General features: G+C 39.3%; 1 protein-coding gene across 1 annotated transcript in view; it reads left to right on the forward strand.

Moving 5' to 3' along the window:
* SP4 (Sp4 transcription factor) overlaps positions 1–20,029 on the forward strand; it is an 82,183-nt gene continuing 62,154 nt past the window's right edge. The window contains exons 1-3 of the mRNA XM_061413680.1: positions 1–86; positions 502–617; positions 1,149–2,700. Of these exons, the coding sequence (XP_061269664.1) occupies positions 80–86; positions 502–617; positions 1,149–2,700 (1,675 nt within the window). The 5' untranslated portion in view covers positions 1–79. The remainder of the gene's footprint in view (positions 87–501; positions 618–1,148; positions 2,701–20,029) is intronic.

Consider the following 20,029-nt stretch of genomic DNA (forward strand, 5'->3'; position numbering starts at 1 on the left):
CTCTCCTCCCGCCTCGCCCCCACCCCCACCCACCTCTATCCCAGTGTCTCCGTCTGAGGGTTTGTCCTGTTAATGCGGGATGAGCGGTACGTATTCTCCACCCCCCTCGGTCTCCTTCACCACCTCCCTCCCTCCCTCCCTCCCCAGACCCTGCTCGGTTCTCCCCCCTCCCCCGGGGCCGCTGAGATGCTTTAAGGGGAGGAGGAGAGGGAGGGAGGGAATCAAGGGGAGGGAAGGAGGGTTGTGTTTTGTCTTAATGTCTAAGAGAGAACAACCTTCTGGGTGTTGCTCTGGAGCCGATGGGTCGGGTTTCAAACCACGTTTAGTGATATCCCCCACCTCCCTTCCCTCCTTCTCCCCCACCCCCTGCCGGTGTGCGTGGATCGCGGGTTTATGGAGATTAATGTTCGGGGGGAGGGGGAGGAGAGGGGAAGGGGAAGACGAATAATAATAATCCTAATAACCTGTTGTCGTGTACGGGGGGGGGGGGGTTTGTTGCAGATCAGAAGAAGGAGGAGGAGGAGGAGGCGGCACAGGCAGCGGCGATGGCTACAGAAGGAGGGAAAACCTCTGAGCCAGAGAATAACAATAAAAAACCCAAAACCTCAGGCTCCCAGGTAAAGGCAAACATTTAAAAAAAAAAAAAAAAAAAAAAGGCATCACGAAACGTAAGGGGAAAGAGGGAGTTATGCCCTTTAAATGCCCAGAAGTGAAGAACAGAACAAAAATGTTTGTCCACTCAAAGCATCTTTCTGAGAGTAAGGAAGTTAAATTGTAAATTCATACGGATTTCACGTGTTTGGGATATCGTGGTTAAAATTCCACCAGGAACTCAGACTATAAGAGAAAGGTGTGTGTTTTCCCAAGGGCGTTTTGAGTTTAGTAAAATAACACTTCAAGAAAGTTTGTTAGAAATTTCTTGTTATTTATAGTTTATATTGTGGGACCTGCTTCCTTATTCCTGTATCTTATTGCTTTTGTTAATATTTAGATTTCTTCCTTTTCCTGAGTAAGTTCTGAAATGTAGAGCTGTCAAAATAAATAAATAAATAAATAAATAAATAAACAAACCCCTCCCAACTACTGGCCTTCACTAAATCCTCCCACTTTTTTTTCCCCTCTCCCTTTTACTATCCCATTTTGGGTAGGACTCTCAGCCCTCTCCTCTGGCTTTACTGGCAGCTACTTGCAGCAAAATAGGGACTCCTGGTGAAAATCAAGCAACTGGACAACAACAAATTATTATAGATCCAAGCCAAGGATTGGTGCAGCTTCAAAATCAACCACAACAGCTAGAACTGGTAACAACACAACTTGCTGGGAATGCTTGGCAACTTGTTGCCTCCACTCCTCCTGCTTCAAAAGAAAATAACATTTCTCAACCAGCTTCTAGTTCATCTAGTTCTTCCACCAGTAATAATGGGAGTGCATCTCCCACAAAAACTAAATCAGGTAATTCTTCTTCCCCTGGTCAGTTTCAAGTCATACAAGTACAAAATCCAAGTGGTAGTGTACAGTACCAAGTGATTCCACAACTTCAAACAGTGGAAGGTCAGCAAATTCAAATCAATCCAACTAGTAGTTCATCTCTACAGGATTTGCAGGGTCAAATTCAGCTTATTTCTGCAGGTAATAATCAAGCTATACTCACAGCTGCTAACAGGACAGCTTCTGGGAATATTCTTGCTCAAAACCTGGCAAATCAGACAGTTCCAGTCCAAATTAGACCTGGTGTTTCAATACCACTGCAGTTACAGACCCTTCCTGGTACTCAGGCTCAAGTTGTAACAACCCTACCAATTAACATTGGAGGAGTGACTTTAGCTTTGCCAGTGATAAACAGTGTGGCTGCTGGAGGAGGAACTGCACAGGTTGGCCAGCCTGCTACTACTACTGAGAGTGGGACTTCCAATGGGAGTCAGTTAGCTTCCACACCTACCACCACCACTGCTTCTGCCAGTATGCCGGAATCTCCCTCCTCCTCCACTACCTGTACAACCACTGCATCAACATCTCTGACCAGCAGTGACACGTTAGTAAGTTCAGCAGATACGGGCCAGTATGCAAGCACATCAGCCAGTAGTTCTGAACGCACCATTGAAGATTCTCAGACACCTGCTGCTACAGAGTCTGAAGCCCAGAGCTCCAGTCAGCTTCAGTCTAATGGAATACAGAATACACAGGATCAATCAAATTCTCTTCAGCAGGTGCAAATTGTAGGCCAGCCTATCTTGCAACAGATCCAGATCCAGCAGCCTCAGCAACAGATAATTCAAGCTATTCCACCCCAGTCTTTTCAGCTCCAGTCAGGGCAGACGATTCAGACCATCCAGCAGCAGCCTTTGCAGAATGTTCAACTTCAAGCAGTAAATCCGACTCAGGTGCTTATCAGGGCTCCAACTTTAACACCTTCAGGGCAAATCAGCTGGCAAACTGTACAGGTTCAGAATATTCAGAGTCTTTCAAATTTGCAAGTTCAGAATGCTGGGTTATCCCAGCAATTAACCATCACCCCAGTGTCTTCAAGTGGTGGCACAACCCTTGCTCAGATTGCTCCTGTGGCTGTTGCTGGTGCCCCAATAACTTTGAATACTGCCCAGCTTGCATCAGTGCCTAACCTTCAGACAGTGAGTGTTGCCAACCTGGGTGCTGCGGGCGTTCAAGTGCAAGGAGTTCCAGTTACAATCACCAGTGTGGCAGGTAAGTTACTATACAGTCTTTATCTTTAAAGATCCTCTTATACTGCTTTTAGTAACAAGTTACTGCTTTCCTTTGCTGACTCTTAGATTTGATGTAAACCTGTAAGTAAGCAGATGATCATAAAGAAGCTAAAGTACACAGGAATATTAGACTCACTACCATCAATATGACCCATTTATGTTTACAGTATTTAGCGTTAGGTTTTATGTGTTAAGTTTTCTAAACTTTGTTTTCTGCAGAGCACTTTTGGATAAGAATCTTTTTTTTTTTTTTTTGTAATTTAGGGATCAAATTTATGTATACTTGAGCTTTTCTGAAAGAACCCTAGTCAAAGTGATGTTTATGTCTTATTTAAGGGAAAGTTGATTTAAAGCTGAAATAATACAGTTACAGATCTGCTGCAGTTTGAATTCTGTTACTCACGCTTCTGCATCTTGTTGCCCGTGCTTGTGCATTTTATTATACAAAACTAGATGTTCGTGCAGTTGAGAGAGATTATTTTGAGTTGCAAATTGTTTCATTAACTTTTTTGTCTACTTTTCTGCAAAAACCAAGATTTGCTCAGGACTTTTAAGTGAATAGTCCCCTATAAAATTACCTTTAAGTAAAATCTACGGTGGTTAAATTATTTATAGGAGTTTTTAGTGTGAAATTGGTGGAAAGCAATTAAAACTACAGACAGTAAAATGTCACTAATTTGAATTTGTTGTAAGGTCATTTTAGAACCAGTTATAAAGTAGTTATTTGTTACATATGTGAATAGAAACTTTTGAAGTAGTTGGAAAACCAGTCTTATTAAGTGTTTCAATCTTTTGGGATCAGTCTTTTTCACCTAATGCCTTTTGTTTTCTAGTAATTAAACACTTTTCATTTGATTATGAAAACCTAGTTGTGGTTTTGGTGTCTGATACTTAAGACCTCTTTAGTTAAATTATTTATATTTTGAGAATCAGAAATAATAAACATACCACTTTTGAATAACTTTTCTTGAAACAAGTTGCAGATAAATTATGCTAGGGTTCTTGTTTTACAGTCACTATCTAAAGTAGAATTATATATTTAAAATTTAGAAGTTGTCAGATAGAGCTCTCTGATTCAGGAGAATGGAGGTTACATGTTTTATTTAGATACCCTTTAACTCTAAGCCGGAGTTATCCAAGAGAATTTTCTGTGACGAGGGAAACGTTCTATATCTCTTCTATCCAGTATTTAGCCACTAGCCACATATGGCTATTGAGTATTTATATTATGACTAATGCGGTAGAAGAATTTTTAATTTTACTTGACTTTATTTAATTTTAATTTAAGTAGTAACACATGACTAGTGGCTTTTATATTGACAGAACAGTAACTAATCACAGAGTGTTTTGAGTGTGGTACGTTTCCCCCTAAAACTACTACAGCACAATTTCATGCCTGTTTCTATGGATTATAGTCCTCAGCTTCCTTTGTTTCTACTCTTTTTCTGAACATTGACAATACGTTATTTCAGAAAAATGTTTGTTTTGGGTGGGTTGAATAACAATTTGTATTGTCAAAGCAAAGGTTGTTTCAGTTATATTTCATCTTGCCTATTAAGCATATAGTTCGTGAATTATGCTTAATTAAGAGAATTGAATAATTTTTAGTTCTGGCTAGAAATGTTCAGTTTTTCTCTTCCCTCATTGATACCAATTAGGACCCAGAGTTTTTTCTTTGCCTCTTGTGAAGGTAAACCAGCATAACTGAGAGTAGGATCTTCTGACCGCCTCAGATTCACTTGCTGTGCTGTGCTTAGTCACTCAGTCTTGTCTACTCTTTGCAACCCCATGGTCTGTAGCCTGCCAGGTTCCTCTATCCACGGGGATTCTCCAGGCAAGAATACTGAAGTGGGTTGCCATGCCCTCTTCCAGGGGATCATTCCCAACCCAGGGATCGAACCCAGGTTTCCTGCATTGCAGGCACATTCTTTACCATCTGAGCCACCAGGGAAGCCCACTTGAATGATACATTATTGTAAATGCAGAATGTGTTTTCTGGAACTGTAATTTTTAGGGAGTATGATCAAGGATTTCAAACAAACTTTCCAGGTGGTTGTAAATCTCATTAAAGTTTGAGAACCAGGGATCAAGTTGTCAGCCGTGAACTACTGATAAGGCAAAATATGGAGGAGATGGGTTTCGAGCCTAGTTCATAAGTGGCTCAGAGAATAGATTTCTGTGGCAAGTACAATTCATAATTTTTATTCCACAAACATTAACTAGCTCTGTGTTGAGCACTCTTAGTAGGTGTGTTTAATCTTGCATTTTCTGGGGTAATTTTTTTATTTAAAGAGTTTATATGATTTGAAGGACATTTATCTGTATGAGAAAATTTGAGCTTTATGTAGTTGGATTTTTTTCTCCTAAAATCAAGTGTCTTAAATTTTGTTAATTTTTAATAGTTATGCTGTGTTGTTCTAAGATAGCCATACTATAAAGACCAGAAATGTATGCTGATTTTTAACAAGTCTGTGCAGTTAATCTGAGTCTTGTTTGCAGATTTTGCTTTACTTCCTAGCATAATAGGTGTTTGACAGACGTTTGCTGAATTAAGGTATAAATGGTGATAGAGAAGATAGCAATTTAGAATTGGGAGTGGCACCCTGGAGTGGCTTCATTTTTTATTTTCTTTATAATTTTATTTATTTTTAACTCTGCTGCGTCTTCGTTGCTGCAAGCAGGCCTCTCTGGTGGGGGTGGGAGGCTGCTCTCTAGTTAGAGTGCTCTGGCTTCTCATTGCGGTAGCTTTTCTCATTGTGGAGCATGGGCTCTGGGCTCGCAGACTTCAGTAGCGGAGGCCCCTGGGCTCTAGACTGCGGGTGCAGTAGTTGCTCTGTAGCACGTGGGATTCTCCCGGGCCAGGGATTGAACCCGTGTCTCCTACATCGCAGGCGGATTCTTTACTGCTTAACCACCAGGGAAGCCCTGGAGTGGTTTTAATGAAGCTAAGGAATTGGCTGTTTTCATTCGTTTTGACTTGGAGCATTTAAGACATTAAGAGTGGTACACCAGGTACTTTCCTGTCTCTGGAAAGGGGAGAATGAGCAGCAAGAACCTGATATTTCCCCGTCTATAAATGAGTCCTGAAAGTTCAGATTTTTACTTTGTGTTCTCATTTGCTTTTTAGTACTTTTTGATTATTTCATGCCCCTCCCCCCTCCAGTGGTATTGTTTAATTTATGGGAAATTTTTGTTCTTAATATTCATAACAGCTATTACCAGGACTTGAAAAAATGATTTAGCTTTGACAGAATGTATTGGCTAGCTCGAGACAAGGGGCTAAGAGTTCTCCACCATCCATCCTGATGTTCTTCAGAAAGTATAGGAAAGGTTCTGGATGATATGACAGAAAAATTTTAAAAAACATTATTCAAGATAAATCGAATGAAACTAGTATTTGAAGCTGAGGAGCTTCATACTTGATTTTATGAAATAGCAATGTTAATAATACCCTACAGGAGCTTCTTTCCTTGATAATTATTCAGTTTGTGTTTCTGTGATTTGGTCTCAGCTTGAATCCTGAGTTCCAGGTTGAGCATCTAGCTAGAATTGCAGTAGGAACTAAATATTTGTGCTCTTACTATGAACCGTATTGTTTCCTTGTTAGAGTTTGGAGTTTGAAGAAGATGAGAAATCCTCTTAAAAAAGTTAAGAGCAAATATAATAACTAATCATGGGATTCTCAGGCTCAATGGTAAAGAATCCGCCTGCCAACACAGGAGACCTGGGTTCAGTCCTTGGGTTGGGAATATCACCTGGAGAAGGAAATGGCAACCCACTCTAGTCTTCTTGCTGGGGGAGTCCCATGAACATAGGAGTCTGGTGGGCTGCAGTCCATGGCATCGCAGAGTGGGACACAGCTTAGCAACTAAAACAACAGTAAGAACTAGTTATGCTGCTGGCTTAAGAATATCCTTTGTTTTAACTAAGTGAGGATAATGGATGATGTTTTCCTCAAAAAAGAACTACCTGCTTTGCAGTGTGTTCTGGTAGCCAAAGTGTCCTGATAAAATGAACTTCAGGAGTTATTTCTCTTTAAGTAATTTAGAACATGTAGGGATCATTGATTTCATTAGTAATTAACTTGCACTGGCCAGCAATTTGATTTATTTTTGGCCCTGATCATATATGGTAATAGATCATGCTTTTGCTTGATAGATGGATACTTCTTTGTCAGTTTTAGTAGAAATTAAAATTTCTGTGCATATTCTTGCATAAAGGGAGTTCAGACAGGAAATGCTGTCACTTCAAGAACTCTCTTTATCTTCCTTTACTTCTTTGGAGATTTAAAATAAAAAACCTTGGGATTAACAGAACCTGAAATGGAAGAGTCAGTTTTGGTGAAAATAGAGTCATTGTTGGTGAAAATAGAGGCCAAACAAAATAGTTGACATTTATATTTAATTCAAAGACCTAGTTTAATCCAGTAGAATCAACTTCTTACACCAAACCTTTTTCCAGAGCTAGTAAAAGTAGAAAATTGACTAGACATTTAATACAAATATGGTTTTCCTCTGCCATATGATATATTAGATTGGATTTCCCTAGTAGGCATCTTAAATAATGTATACACATATGTTATGCACATATATACACATATGTATATGTACATATATAAACATATATGTATCTATTTGTATGCATATGTCTCCTGTGTTTAGTTATTTCCTTTTTCAGAGAAGTCATATTTATTCCTGTAATTTTCTTTTTGTAAAATCTTCTAATACTCTTTGTTATAGATTGGCATTCATTAAGAAACTTACATCTTGTGCCCTGTACAAGTGATTTGGATTCTGAACTACCAAGTTGGTTTTACCCATTATAAGATGTATAGCATGACCTTTAAGATCTGTTGATGATGACATAACAATATCGTTGCCTATTTTTAAGTTTTTCATGGAAGATAAAATACTCGTGTAGAGCCACATTAATTTTTTAAAAGGGCATCTTTGGGAGGGATTTCAAGACAATAGAGTGAGGGAAAATAGAGTGTTAATCATTTGCTTTTCAGATCTAAATCAGGGAATATATAACAAGTAATACTTAAATATTGGAGCTGGCATAAAAGCAAGTTGAAGAGAAAGAAAGGAAGTTTGATTAAGCAAAAAGATGGGGGAAAGTTGTACAAATAACACAGATTTGCAAATGATAAACTTTTAGCTTGAAATGGTCTTTAAGATTATTGCTGCCCTTTCATTTTTGCTGTTAAAGTCTATTTATAAAGGAATTTTGTGTTTTTACTGTTATAAGTGAAAGCAGAAACATGGGTCAGAGATTTTGCAGTGCTATGTTGCATAGTTTTAGGGATGACGTAGTAAGAATTGACAGTAAAAGGGGCAACCTGGCCTGATATCAGACCATATCCAGATGTCCATGTGGGCTCTCCTGTACTCTTCTGATCTAGGGATGAGTAAGATTGAATACTCCTTATGCTTGTCATTTTGTTACCTAGTGAATGAGCAAGTTGTGGCAAAGGAAACCTGTTGCTAGTGTAAGTATGTGTGGTGAGATAAAGCCGTACTAAAGCTGTAGTTAACACAGGTAACCTAAAGATAACTGAGCGTTCTTCCTCCTCCCGCATCCCCTAGCGGTATTTTAGAACAAAAGAGCCTGAAGTTTAGAAAGCTTAAGTGATTTTCTTGTATTTTGTGGCAAAGTGAGGACTAGAACCTTGGCTTCTGCTTGAGTTGTCTTTCTCCTGTATTTCTGCCTTTGTTAACCGAATCTTTTGGTTGCTGCTGCTGCTAAGTCGCTTCAGTCGTGTCTGACTCTGTGCGACCCCATAGACGGAAGCCCACCAGGCTCCCCCAACCCTGGGATTCTCCAGGCAAGAACACTGGAGTGGGTTGCCATTTCCTCCTCCAATGCATGAAAGTGAAAAGTGAAAGGGAAGTTGCTCAGTCGTGTCCGACTCTTAGCGACCCCGTGGACTACAGCCTACCAGGCTTCTCCATCCATGGGATTTTCCAGGCAAGAGTACTGGAGTGGGGTGCCATTGCCTTCTCCAGAATCTTTTGCTTGGTAATGAGTAAATGCAACTGAGGTTTAGGGACCATAAAGGGAGAGTATCCAGCTTGCCTTGTCTTCTTCTACATAGACTGTGTCTATTATCCCTGATATTCAGTGTTAATATATTGAATGCAGCATTGGTGAAAAACACAATTCTCTGTCTCTTTGTTGTTGTTTTTAATGGTGAAACCTCAGTAGTAATTTTTTGTCCCTTCTTGGAAGAGCAATTTCAGAACTAAAGAGATTAGTAAATGCTATATGTAGATAAGAAAGTTCTAACTCTAGTTAGAATTTTTTTTTTGAAATGAGATTTGAGGAGGGAAACAAACATTGTTTTCCTAGTATGTGATAGATGCTAGGTATTTATATTATATCAGTATATCCCACAGTATTGTTGAGATTATTGTGCTTATTTTACAGATAATCTCATATGGAATCTGAAAGACAGTACAAATGATGTGGAAAAGAAACGTATGGCTACCATGGGGTAAAGTGGGGGAAGGATAAATTGGGAGCTTGGAATTGACATATACATACAGATATATATGAAATAGTATATATAAAAGAGATAACTGATGATAACCTGCTGTGTAGCACACAGTCGTTGCTTGACCAAACTGGTGTAATAAGCAGAGGCAGAGCTTCTCCATCCACCTGGCTTCTATTAACCAGTGAGGAAAATGCAGTTCCAGTGGAAATGACTAGAGCTGTAAGTCACTCTGAGATATTTATTCAAGGTAAGTGAGGAGATAGGAGACGTTTAGTTTCTCTTTGGAAATCCGTATGATCCAGATGAATGCTATCCTAAGGTCAGAAGGAACTTTCAGGCTTCATCTCAGGCCATATCAATAACTTAAAAGTTACACATCATGGAAACGTTGAGCATGAATAAGCGCCTCACTTTTTGAAAACACCCCACACAATAGACAGATGAGCTTGATAACTGCCCATAACAGAGTCCTTTAATGAATTATGGAATAGTTGCTTTCTGAATATTGAAAAGAATTCAGAAATCATTGGGAGCCAGTATGGGTTCGCCAAAGAACTAGGTTCACAAATTCATGCTTTAGAATTTCTGGATGAGTATACAAAGGAAATAACATCAACACAGTGTATCTTGATTTCAGCATTGATAGTCATGATTTCTTTAAAGGCTTGTACCTGATTATTATGTGAAAAAATGTTGGCTGTGTTCCTCAGTAAAGGTCTCTGGTATTGTGGCATAGGATTCTATACTTGATACAGTCCTGTTGAACTTTTTTTTTTCAAATTTCATACCTAAGGATTACTGAATTCAGAGATGAGACCAAGCTAGGGGGTATTGCTAATAATTATGAGAGGGCATAGAATGGAGATGCCAAGTGATCTTCAGATCAGTTCAGTTGCTCAGTTGTGTCCGACTCTTTGCAACCCCATGGACTCCAGCACGCCAGGCTTATCTGTCCATCACCAACACCTGGAGTTTACTCAAACTCATGTCCATTGAGTCAGTGATGCTATCCACTCATCTCATCCTCTGTTGTCCCCTTTTCCTGCCCTCAATCTTTCACAGCATCAGGGTCTTTCCAAATGAGTCAGTTCTTCACATCAGGTGGCCAAAGTATTGGAGTTTCAGCTTCAGCATCAGTCCTTCCAGTGAATATTCAGGACTGATTTCCTTTAAGATGGTGCTCTTACTAGACCAGAATGCTGGACCAGAATGCTGAACCAGAACTAGCAACGAAAATGTAACAGTTCAGTTCAGTCGCTCAGTAGTGTCCGACTCTTTGCGACCCCATGAGTCGCAGCACACCAGGCCTCCCTGTCCATCACCAACCCCCATAGTTCACCCAAACTCATGTCCATTGAGTCACTGATGCCATCCAGCCATCTCATCATCTGTCGTCCCCTTCTCCTTCTGCCCCCAGTCCCTCCCAGCATCAGGGTCTTTTCCAATTAGAACTCTTCCCATGAGGTGGCCAAAGTACTGGAGTTTCAGCTTCAGCATCAGTCCTTCCAATGAACACCCAGGACTGATCTCCTTTAGGATGGACTAGTTGGATCTCCTTGCAGTCCAAGGGACTCTCAAGAGTCTTCTCCAACACCACAGTTGAAAGCATCAATTCTTCAGCACTCAGCTTTCTTCACAGTCCAACTCTCACATCCGTACATGACCATTGGAACAACCATAGCCTTTACTAGACAGACCTTTGTTGGCAAAGCAATGTCTCTGCTTTTGAATACGCTATCTAGGTTGGTCATGACTTTTCCTTCCAAGGAGTAAGCGTCTTTTAATTGCATGGCTGAAATCACCATCTTTAGTGATTTCGGAGCCCAAAAACATAAAGTCTGACACTGTTTTCCCATCTATTTCCCATGAAGTGATGGGACCAGATGTCATGATCTTAGTTTTCTGAATGCTGAGTTTTAAGCCAACTTTTTCACTCTCCTCTTTCACTCTCATCAAGAGGCTTTTTAGTTCCTCTTCACTTTCTGCCATAAGGGTGGTATCCTCTGCATATCTGAGGTTATTGATATTTCTCCTGGCAATCTTGATTCCAGCTTTGCTTCTTCCAGCCCAGTGTTTCTCATGATGTACTCTGCATAGAAGTGAAATAAGCAGGGTGACAATATACAGCCTAGACGTACTCGTTTTCCTATTTGGAACCAGTCTGTTGTTCCATGTCCAGTTCTAACTGTTGCTTCCTGACCTGCATATAGGTTTCTCAAGAGGCGGGTCAGGTGGTCTGGTGTTCCCATCTCTTGAAGAATTTTCCACAGTTTATTGTGATCCGCACAGTCAAAGGCTTTGGCATAGTCAATAAAGCAGAAATAGATGTTTTTCTGGAACGCTTTTTTATGATGATCCAGTAGATGTTGGCAATTTGATCTCTGGTTCCTCTGCCTTTCCTAAAACCAGCTTGAACATCTGGAAGTTCACGATTCACATGTTGCTGAAGCCTGGCTTGGAGAATTTTGAGCATTGCTTTACTAGCGTGTGAGATGAGTGCAATTGTGCGGTAGTTAGAGCATTCTTTGGCATTGCCTTTTCTTTGGGCTTGGAATGAAAACTGACCTTTTCCAGTCCTATGGCCACTGCTGAGTTTTCCAAATTTGCTGGCATATTGAGTGCAGCACTTTCACAGCATCATCTTTCAAAGAATAGAAAGGAGAGATAAGAAAGCCTTCCTCAGTGATCAATGCAAAGAAATAGAGGAAAACAACAGAATGGGAAAGACTAGAGATCTCGTCAAGAAAATTAGAGATACCAAGGGAACATTTCATGCAAAGTTGGGCTCAATAAAGGACAGAAATGGTAGGGACCTAACAGAAGCAGAAGATATTAAGAAGAGGTGGCAAGAATACACAGAAGAACTGTACAAAAAAGATCTTCACGACCCAGATAATCACTGTGGTGTGATCACTCACCTAGAGCCAGACATTCTGGAATGTGAGTCAAGGGGGCCTTAGAAAGCATCAGTACGAACAAAGCTAGTGGAGATGATGGAATTCCAGTTGAGCTATTTCAAATCCTGAAAGATGATACTGTGAAAGTGCTGCCCTCAATATGCCAGCAAATTTGGAAATGTAACAGTTAGGATCCTCTATTTAAAGTTGACGGGTGGGGGGCATGATTTTATACCTACAAGGTGGAAAAGTGGTGTGGTAGCAGGACATATGGAGATGACTTATCGGCTTACCACAAACTAAGAGTTAGTGAAGCTCCTGTATTTTGTCCTTATCAGACCATATGCGATGTTGGATGTGGCACATTTTAAATGGGACAGTGACAAACTGGCAAGCATATCAAGAAGGTTCCCAGGTTGAAAAGTGTGGAAAGCATTTCATACTAACAATAATCAGAGAGGGAGGATTATTATTAAATGAAAAGAGAAAGTGTGACACCTTCTTTAGATACGTGAAAAGCGTTTTTAATTGTGTTCTGTTATGTTCTGTCCCTGGGACACCAGTAGAATCAGTATATGTATATACAGATACCCGCCTGCAGTGCAGGAGACCTGGGTTCCATCCCTGGGTTGGGAAGATCCCCTGGAGAAGGGAAATGCTACCCACTTCAGTATACCTGCCTGGAGAATTTCATGGACTGTATAGTCCATGGAGTTACAAACAGTCAGACATGACTGAGTGACTTTCACACATAACACAACCCTGTGTGGTAATGGAATAGTTTGTTTCATGAAGTGGTGATCTTCCTAGTGTTAGAGGCTGGGTGCCCATCTATCAGAGACCCTAAAATATAGAAGAATTTCTTATATTGTATAGAAAGTTTGACTAGATAATCTGTGAGTTTTCTAATTCTAAAATTTAGGATTCTATGAATATTTGAGTACATAGTCTATTCTGGGTACTTAGATCCAGCATGTGGTGAGAGCTCTCTATAAGTCTTGTTAAGCTTACGTGATTGATTAAGTAGGGATTTCGTTGGGGGAGGTAGGGGTTGAGAGTCACGTTTACCATTTTTCTTATTACAAAGGCAGTGTGATTAAGATGATTCCTATTAAGTAATGTAATGCTTTAGTTCATAAATTAATAGTTTTCTGTTCTTCATTATTTGTTAGACTTAATGCTTGTGGCCTTAGATGCCATTTTCCTGTTATTTGTACTTCTGTTAGGTGACCACCAAAGCATTAGGGTTTTAAGCATACACTGATGTGCCCAACATTGAATTTATAGTTAGGATATTTTATCTCAGTACTTTAACCATAGTCATATATCTGATAATGTCACTTTAGTATGAACAGTGGGATTACTTTTTCTTGAGTGGACTTGGAGAGCAGTTGGAAAATCTAGGATCCTGATATAGTTTAAACTGTGGGAAGTACTTAGAACTTCCAGTCTGTTAATGTGCTCTGTGTAGTGAGCAAACCCAGTAGGTCTTTCTTTCTGGCTTAGAATATTTAGCTCAAAGGTGCTTAAAAACCTCTTGAGGCCCTAGACCCTTTGGAATAGAAAAAGCAGTAATTGAGATAGATGAAGGTTCTCTTTGCCTTAGGCGTGGTAGTAAAGTTAGGTGTGTTGTTAGTCACTGAGTTGTGTCCGACTCTTTGCATCCCCATGGACTGGTGCCTCTATCCATGGGATTTTCCAGGCAAGAATACTGGAGTGGGTAGCCATTCCCTTCTCCGGGGGAATCTTCCCGAACAAGGGATAGAACCCAGGTCTCCCTCTCTGCAGGCGGTTTCTTTACCAGCTGAGCCACAAGGGAAGCCCAAGAACACTGGAGGGGTAGCCATTCCCTTCTCCAGGGGATCTTCCCAACCAAGTAATAGAACCCAAGTCTTGCATGTTGCAGGCAGACTCTTTACTGTCTGTGCCACCATGGAAGCCCCAATAAAGTTATAAGTGGAGACTATCTGGACTTGATCAGAGGTGTAGTTCAGGTAGTAGGTTTATTGTTACTGCAGATACATGTACTGAGAGGCTTCCTAGATCACAGGTATTTTGTTCTTTTAGGTGATCATCAGTCATTTGCAGCCAGAAGAGGCACAAGAGAGGCCCAGGAAAAAAAGTTTATTATACACACAGGTCCTAGAGAAACAGTCAGTGTGCACTGAGAAAGAATCACATGGGAGGTGATGTCAAGGAAGCTGGCTCAAACTAGGAGGTGGGGAGCAGAGAGGACAAGAACCCATAGGCAGATGCCTTTATTGGGGGATCAGGGTGTGAGGGGATTTCATTGGTGTGGTTAAATGTTGCTCAGTCACAGGGGAAGGTAGGGGGGAACCTCATGGCAGTAGCCACCCTTATCACATTGGTACACCTGACTGCCTGGGTGCAGTACTCACAGCCTACTTGTGGGGATGTTCAGGCAGCAGTAGAAAATGATATTTTAAAACATATAATACAACAGGATTGGGAAGTAGAACTTTTTTATTGGTAGGCACTGCTCTCTGTTAGCTGTTCCATCCAGGGCAAACATGTTATAATTGGAGCATTAATCCTTTTTTTCATTTGTAAAATAGTGTAATTAATTCCTTCCCTTTTTACCTCATAGATGTGCAAAGATCAGATCAGATAAAGTGTATAAGAAGGGTTTGGATATTGTAAAGAAAACCGTGTATGGAAGTTGGTAGCCTAGTAAAAAACCAATACATAGCAACTCTCACCCACCAGAAGAATATGAGATAGTAAAGTTGGAAAATAAGTAGTTTTCAATATGGATATTAGCTTGAATTAAAGATTAGAAGTAGATAACCAATGGGAATTTGCTGTATGACTCAGGGACCTCAAACTGGAGCTCTGTAATAAACTAGAGGTGTGGGAATGGACGGGAGGTAGAAGGGAGATTCAAGAGGGAGGGGGCATATGTACACCTATGGCTAATTCATATTGATTTATGACAAATCAAACCAATATTATAAAGCAACCTTCAATCAATTAAAAAATATTTTAAAAAGATCAGAATTAAAAGAGAGATATGTATAAAAGGGGTATCTGAAAGCCATGGTGAAGTGCAACTAAGGATATGGGGAAGGGTGTATGTGCAGGTGGAAAAGAAGCAGTGTATTTCAGTGTAGTAAGAACTAAATGTGTGCTGCATGCTGTCTCTGCAAGCTCTGAAAGTACTTGTCTTAAAGGGTACTTATGTTAGGGAGATAAGGCTTAGATACATGAAACTATTATATGACTGCTGCAGTTGTATATGAGAGTTTACCCTTAACTGCTGGGTTTTGAGGTAAGGGGAACGACTGGGAGAGTTCAGAGACAAGTGAGATTAGAGGTTTGCAGTAAACAAGGAATGCTTTCTGTGGTGAAGATTGGTTTAGGAAGTAAGTATTTGAAACTTCGAGGGTAGAAAGGTGAAGAGAGAGGATGTGTTAAGCCAGCTGAACTTGGAATGAAAAGGGGAAAGTCCTCACAGGGAAGCTTACAGCTAACAGAGAGAGTTGTGTTCTCTCATCTGCGTGCTTCATAGAGGCACAGTGGCCTCCCAGAACAGCTCAGGCACGCCCAGTGCACAGCCTGCCACCCCTGCTGCAGCCAGAGAAGTTCTGTGTGTTTTTGGATTGTGTACTTAACATTTTGTTTGAAGAAGAGATTCTGCCAAAGTAATAATAATTTTGAAAAACATGAACCTAGTGGATAGAAGGCATTGAATGGAAAGTTTTGCAAATGATGCTGTTAGAGCATTTCTCTATAGATAAAAGTGTGGAGAAGTTAGAAATTAGGAGCCTAGAAGAAAGGATGTTATTGGGGTAATTTAACAGTGAATTCACAATGGTGTTGATAAAGGCTATGGCAATGAACTTGCTTAATAGAAAAGATAGTTTGTTGAACCTCTCTTTAATACACAGAATGGTGACATGAAATAAGTGTGAAGGGATTACGTAAAAACATCAGGTTTGCTGGTTTCTTTTTTCTATTTTGTATTAAGTACGGTAATAGACATTGAGACACCAAAGATGAAGTGAGAAATTTGCCTCCCTAACAGTATATTCCCTATTGTGGAACCTTCCGAATCACTTTGTTTCGAAGACGTGATTTTTTTTTTAACAATTTAACATCTTGGAAATTGAAATGCACCTCATAATCAAAGGCATGTCATAGTTTAATTAGCAAAATTGTTTTTCTTTCTTATCATTTGCATCTCAGACTGAATGGAATATGATGAATATATAGTTTATTAAAGTACAGCGTGGTTTGTAAAGGCTGTCGATGAGGTGTTCCGGAAGCCCAGAGGAAGGAAAGACTTGCTTGTATAGTTCTGGGAGTGTTTTCATGGAGAGGGTTAACAACTGAGCAGGACCTTAAAAGGAAAGTTTGCAAGGTTGGGATGAGGACTGTCATTTCAAGTTATGTTGGATTTTTCATGTTGGAAATGCAGTTAAAGAGTCTTCTATAAACAATGCAGAATTTAGGCTTAGCTAAAGGAACATTATTATACATTAAAGTTGAATTGTAAACCTCCTGTAAAAACCACAGGAGCTATGATTTTTTTCTGTTTCACACATCAGGGAACATTGCTCCGTACATACAATCCTGATACTGAACTCAGGGAAGGCATACAGGTGGAGGAAAGCTTTGATTTCATAGAATAATGGGATGGATAGATCCTTAGGATGAGAGTCAGGATGCATACTTGAAAAGGAATGAGTTTATGATTATAAAAGAAAAAGTGCTTAGTAAAACGAAATAAAAGAGGAACTTGCATATCTAATTGTTTCATTCATCTAATTCTTTTGAGAGACAGTTGCAGATGAGAATCTTAGTAAGGAAAGTTTTAAGGCCAAGTCAAAGATATTTAAAGTTTCAGGGTTGCTTCTGTCCCTCAGAAGTTATCATGTAGGTGCTTCATAAGGTGGCCCGAGAGAGTTTAGTCCAGTTGTGTAAATAATGAGTCAAGTCATCACAGCTTTTTGTTCACAGAAGCGGAGCTGCTTTTGCACAGAAGTATAGGAACCAGATAGTGATCTGTGCTGTGGTAAGTGGGTGCCTCCTGTGCCTGGTGTGGGATTGGGCGGGAGGGTGGGAAATCCTTGTTACAGTTGAGGGTGTCTAGGTCAGGGACCTGAGGGAGAAGAAGAAAGGGGAAGAGATTAGATACATATGATGACATGTACTAACAGAATTTATATAGGATAAACAATTACACTTAAAGTGGTTTATAAATCTTACCCATTTTCCCATATAGTTAAATCTACATTTAAATTTGAAACTCTGACATTTGACAGATATTTGTCATAAATACTATGAACTATGACAGTATGCTTATTGAAGGAATAATTTATTTTATAAATAATCCTATTGATTACTTGTTTTATAGTTTTATAAAGTTAAAGTACATTGTGTTTTTATTTCTAGAATTTCACCTTTTGTCCTCATTGGTAGGATGTCAGTAGTTAAATTGATTTTAATGATAGGGCAGTAAATGGTTTTAGTAACCTCTTGATAGACTTTCATCCATTTCGTGGACTCCCTGCTGGCAGACTGCATCCATAAATTCAGTCAGCAAATATGTAGCCAGTGTCCGTATTATGAGGCTTGATACCTTGCTTATGAGATTGAATGATATATGGGGCTGAACTTCCACTTTTATAATGTTCTAATAGGAAAAGAAATAATTGTTTCCTTTCATGAATGAAACAAGAAGTAAAAGTGTTCTTTAACCCTTATTGTTTGTTTTATATTTAAACTCACATTTACTGCATGTTTAAGAGTATCCCAGATACTGTATGCAGCACTTGACATATTAACTCATTTATTCTTTAGAACACCCTATAAAGTTAAGTGTTGTCAGGTGTAAGAACTGAGGCCTAGAGTGGTAAACAATTTGCTCAAGGTCATCTAATCTCCATACCCATTTTGTCTCTAGAACCCTGGCACTGTAACCATTACACTTGTCTCTCACCACAGACTCCCCATGTACTATGCAGTGTATTTCCTGTAATCAGTTGTGGAAACAATTCATTGTCTCAAAGTGTCAGATACTGTGCTTAAGCATTATATGTATGTTAACTCATTTGATTTTGGCAGTCCTCTGAAGCAGATAATGATGGTGACCTCAGTTTTTAGCACAGGAAACCAAGGCTATCAGAGGTTAGTGTCTTGGCCAAGGGCATACAGCCAGTATGTTAGGCAGCTAGTGAGTGAAATACTTCGTAAGGCTGTTCTAGGTGAACAGGACTGTCTTTACAGCTAAGCAGTATGATTTTAAGTTATGTTACTGTAATTGTTACAGTATGTTCGATACGCCGCTGATGCCTCTATCTCTAGGTGAGCCCTCTACTGTTTATCGACCTTTGGGGCACAGGAAATATGTGCCATGGAGAGAATTAGAATTTTAAAAAATGTATTGCTTTACGGTATTTGGTGTTGATAGGGAATTTGAAACTAATAAGAACATTTCCTTTAGTAAATATATGTGTACCGTAAACTGATTTTGAATGAATTTTGAAAAACAGATCCTAAGAATATAAGCTATAGAGGAGTCTTATTTCATTTTCATTAATATTTGTAAACTATTACTATTAGTATTTAATATGTTAGTTTTATATTAAGCAATATTATTAAATACGGGTTAGGCCAAAATTTCATTTGGTGTTTTTTATACAGTGTTATTGGAGAAGGTTGGCACCCCACTCCAGTACTCTTGCCTGGAAAATCCCATGGACGGGGGAGCCTGATGGGCTGCCGTCCATGGGGTCGCAAAGAGTCGGACATGACTGAAGCGACTTAGCAGCAGCAGCAGCATACAGTGTTACGGGAAAACTCGAATGAACTTTTTGACCAACCCAATATCAGCATATATTGATAATTAATGTCTGTTATATTAATTTATACACACTGATATTTAATTATATTAATACAAAATTAGTAACAGTTATCAAGCATACTGAAAGGTATACCATAAGGCCTATATTTCATGACTTGCTTCTTGATCAGGATGTGACATGTCAGTATAGATACAAGTTTATCTACTTTCTGAAGTAAGTATCATTAAAAAATAACTTAAAAAAACCCAGAGATCATAGGAATTATATGTATAGAATGTGTATTGTTCAGATAATTCTGCATGTCATTTTTATGTAGCATTAACTCATTTGACAAGAGTGATGCTATAAATTTATTATGGTTGTTTAGTGGATAAATAATAAACAAGATACTTGGAGTATCTGCCTCCATGTACTGCACGTTGTTCTAGGTGCTGGGGAAACAAAACAGACATATTCTTCTCTTCTGATGGAACCTATACTTTGTGCGACATGAGGTTTGTTTTGTATCAATCTTAGGTTATAGCTTTTTTTAGAGATGAGAAAAATTAAGGCTTAGAAATGGTAAAGAACTTGCCCAGTGTTGCAGAATTAACATGGGGATTTGGGGGAAAGAATTCAGATTCCACCTAGACTCAAAATTACTGTTTGATTGTTAATCATATTTAAGTCCTTCGGGACAAGGAAGCTGTTACCATGAAAAAGTTTTAAAAGTGCCCCCCCACCTCAGTTTTAAAGAAACAAAGTACCAAAGAGAATTAAATGCTAATTTACATTTTATAAGAGTTTGATATACCAGAGTAAATTTGTAGTATATGAGAATGGAGTAAATTTAGTGTGTATTTTCAAAAGATGTGATTGAGTTCATTTTGTCTGTCTTTGAGTTTGTGTATGTACAATTTATATATACACATTTACATAAGGGGATTATATTCTATACCTGTGGACCTGTTCATCACCTTCCTTGTTTCCCTAACTCTACCCTGTAATTAAGGATACCAACCCATTTGGGGGTAATCCTAAAAAATTAGCAGACCTCCTCATACTCCACCCTCAAACCAAGTCACAAAGAAAACTTAATTGTTGAAA

Source organism: Bos javanicus, chromosome 4 (assembly GCF_032452875.1).
Source record: "Bos javanicus breed banteng chromosome 4, ARS-OSU_banteng_1.0, whole genome shotgun sequence".
Classification (NCBI taxonomy): Eukaryota; Metazoa; Chordata; class Mammalia; order Artiodactyla; family Bovidae; genus Bos; species Bos javanicus.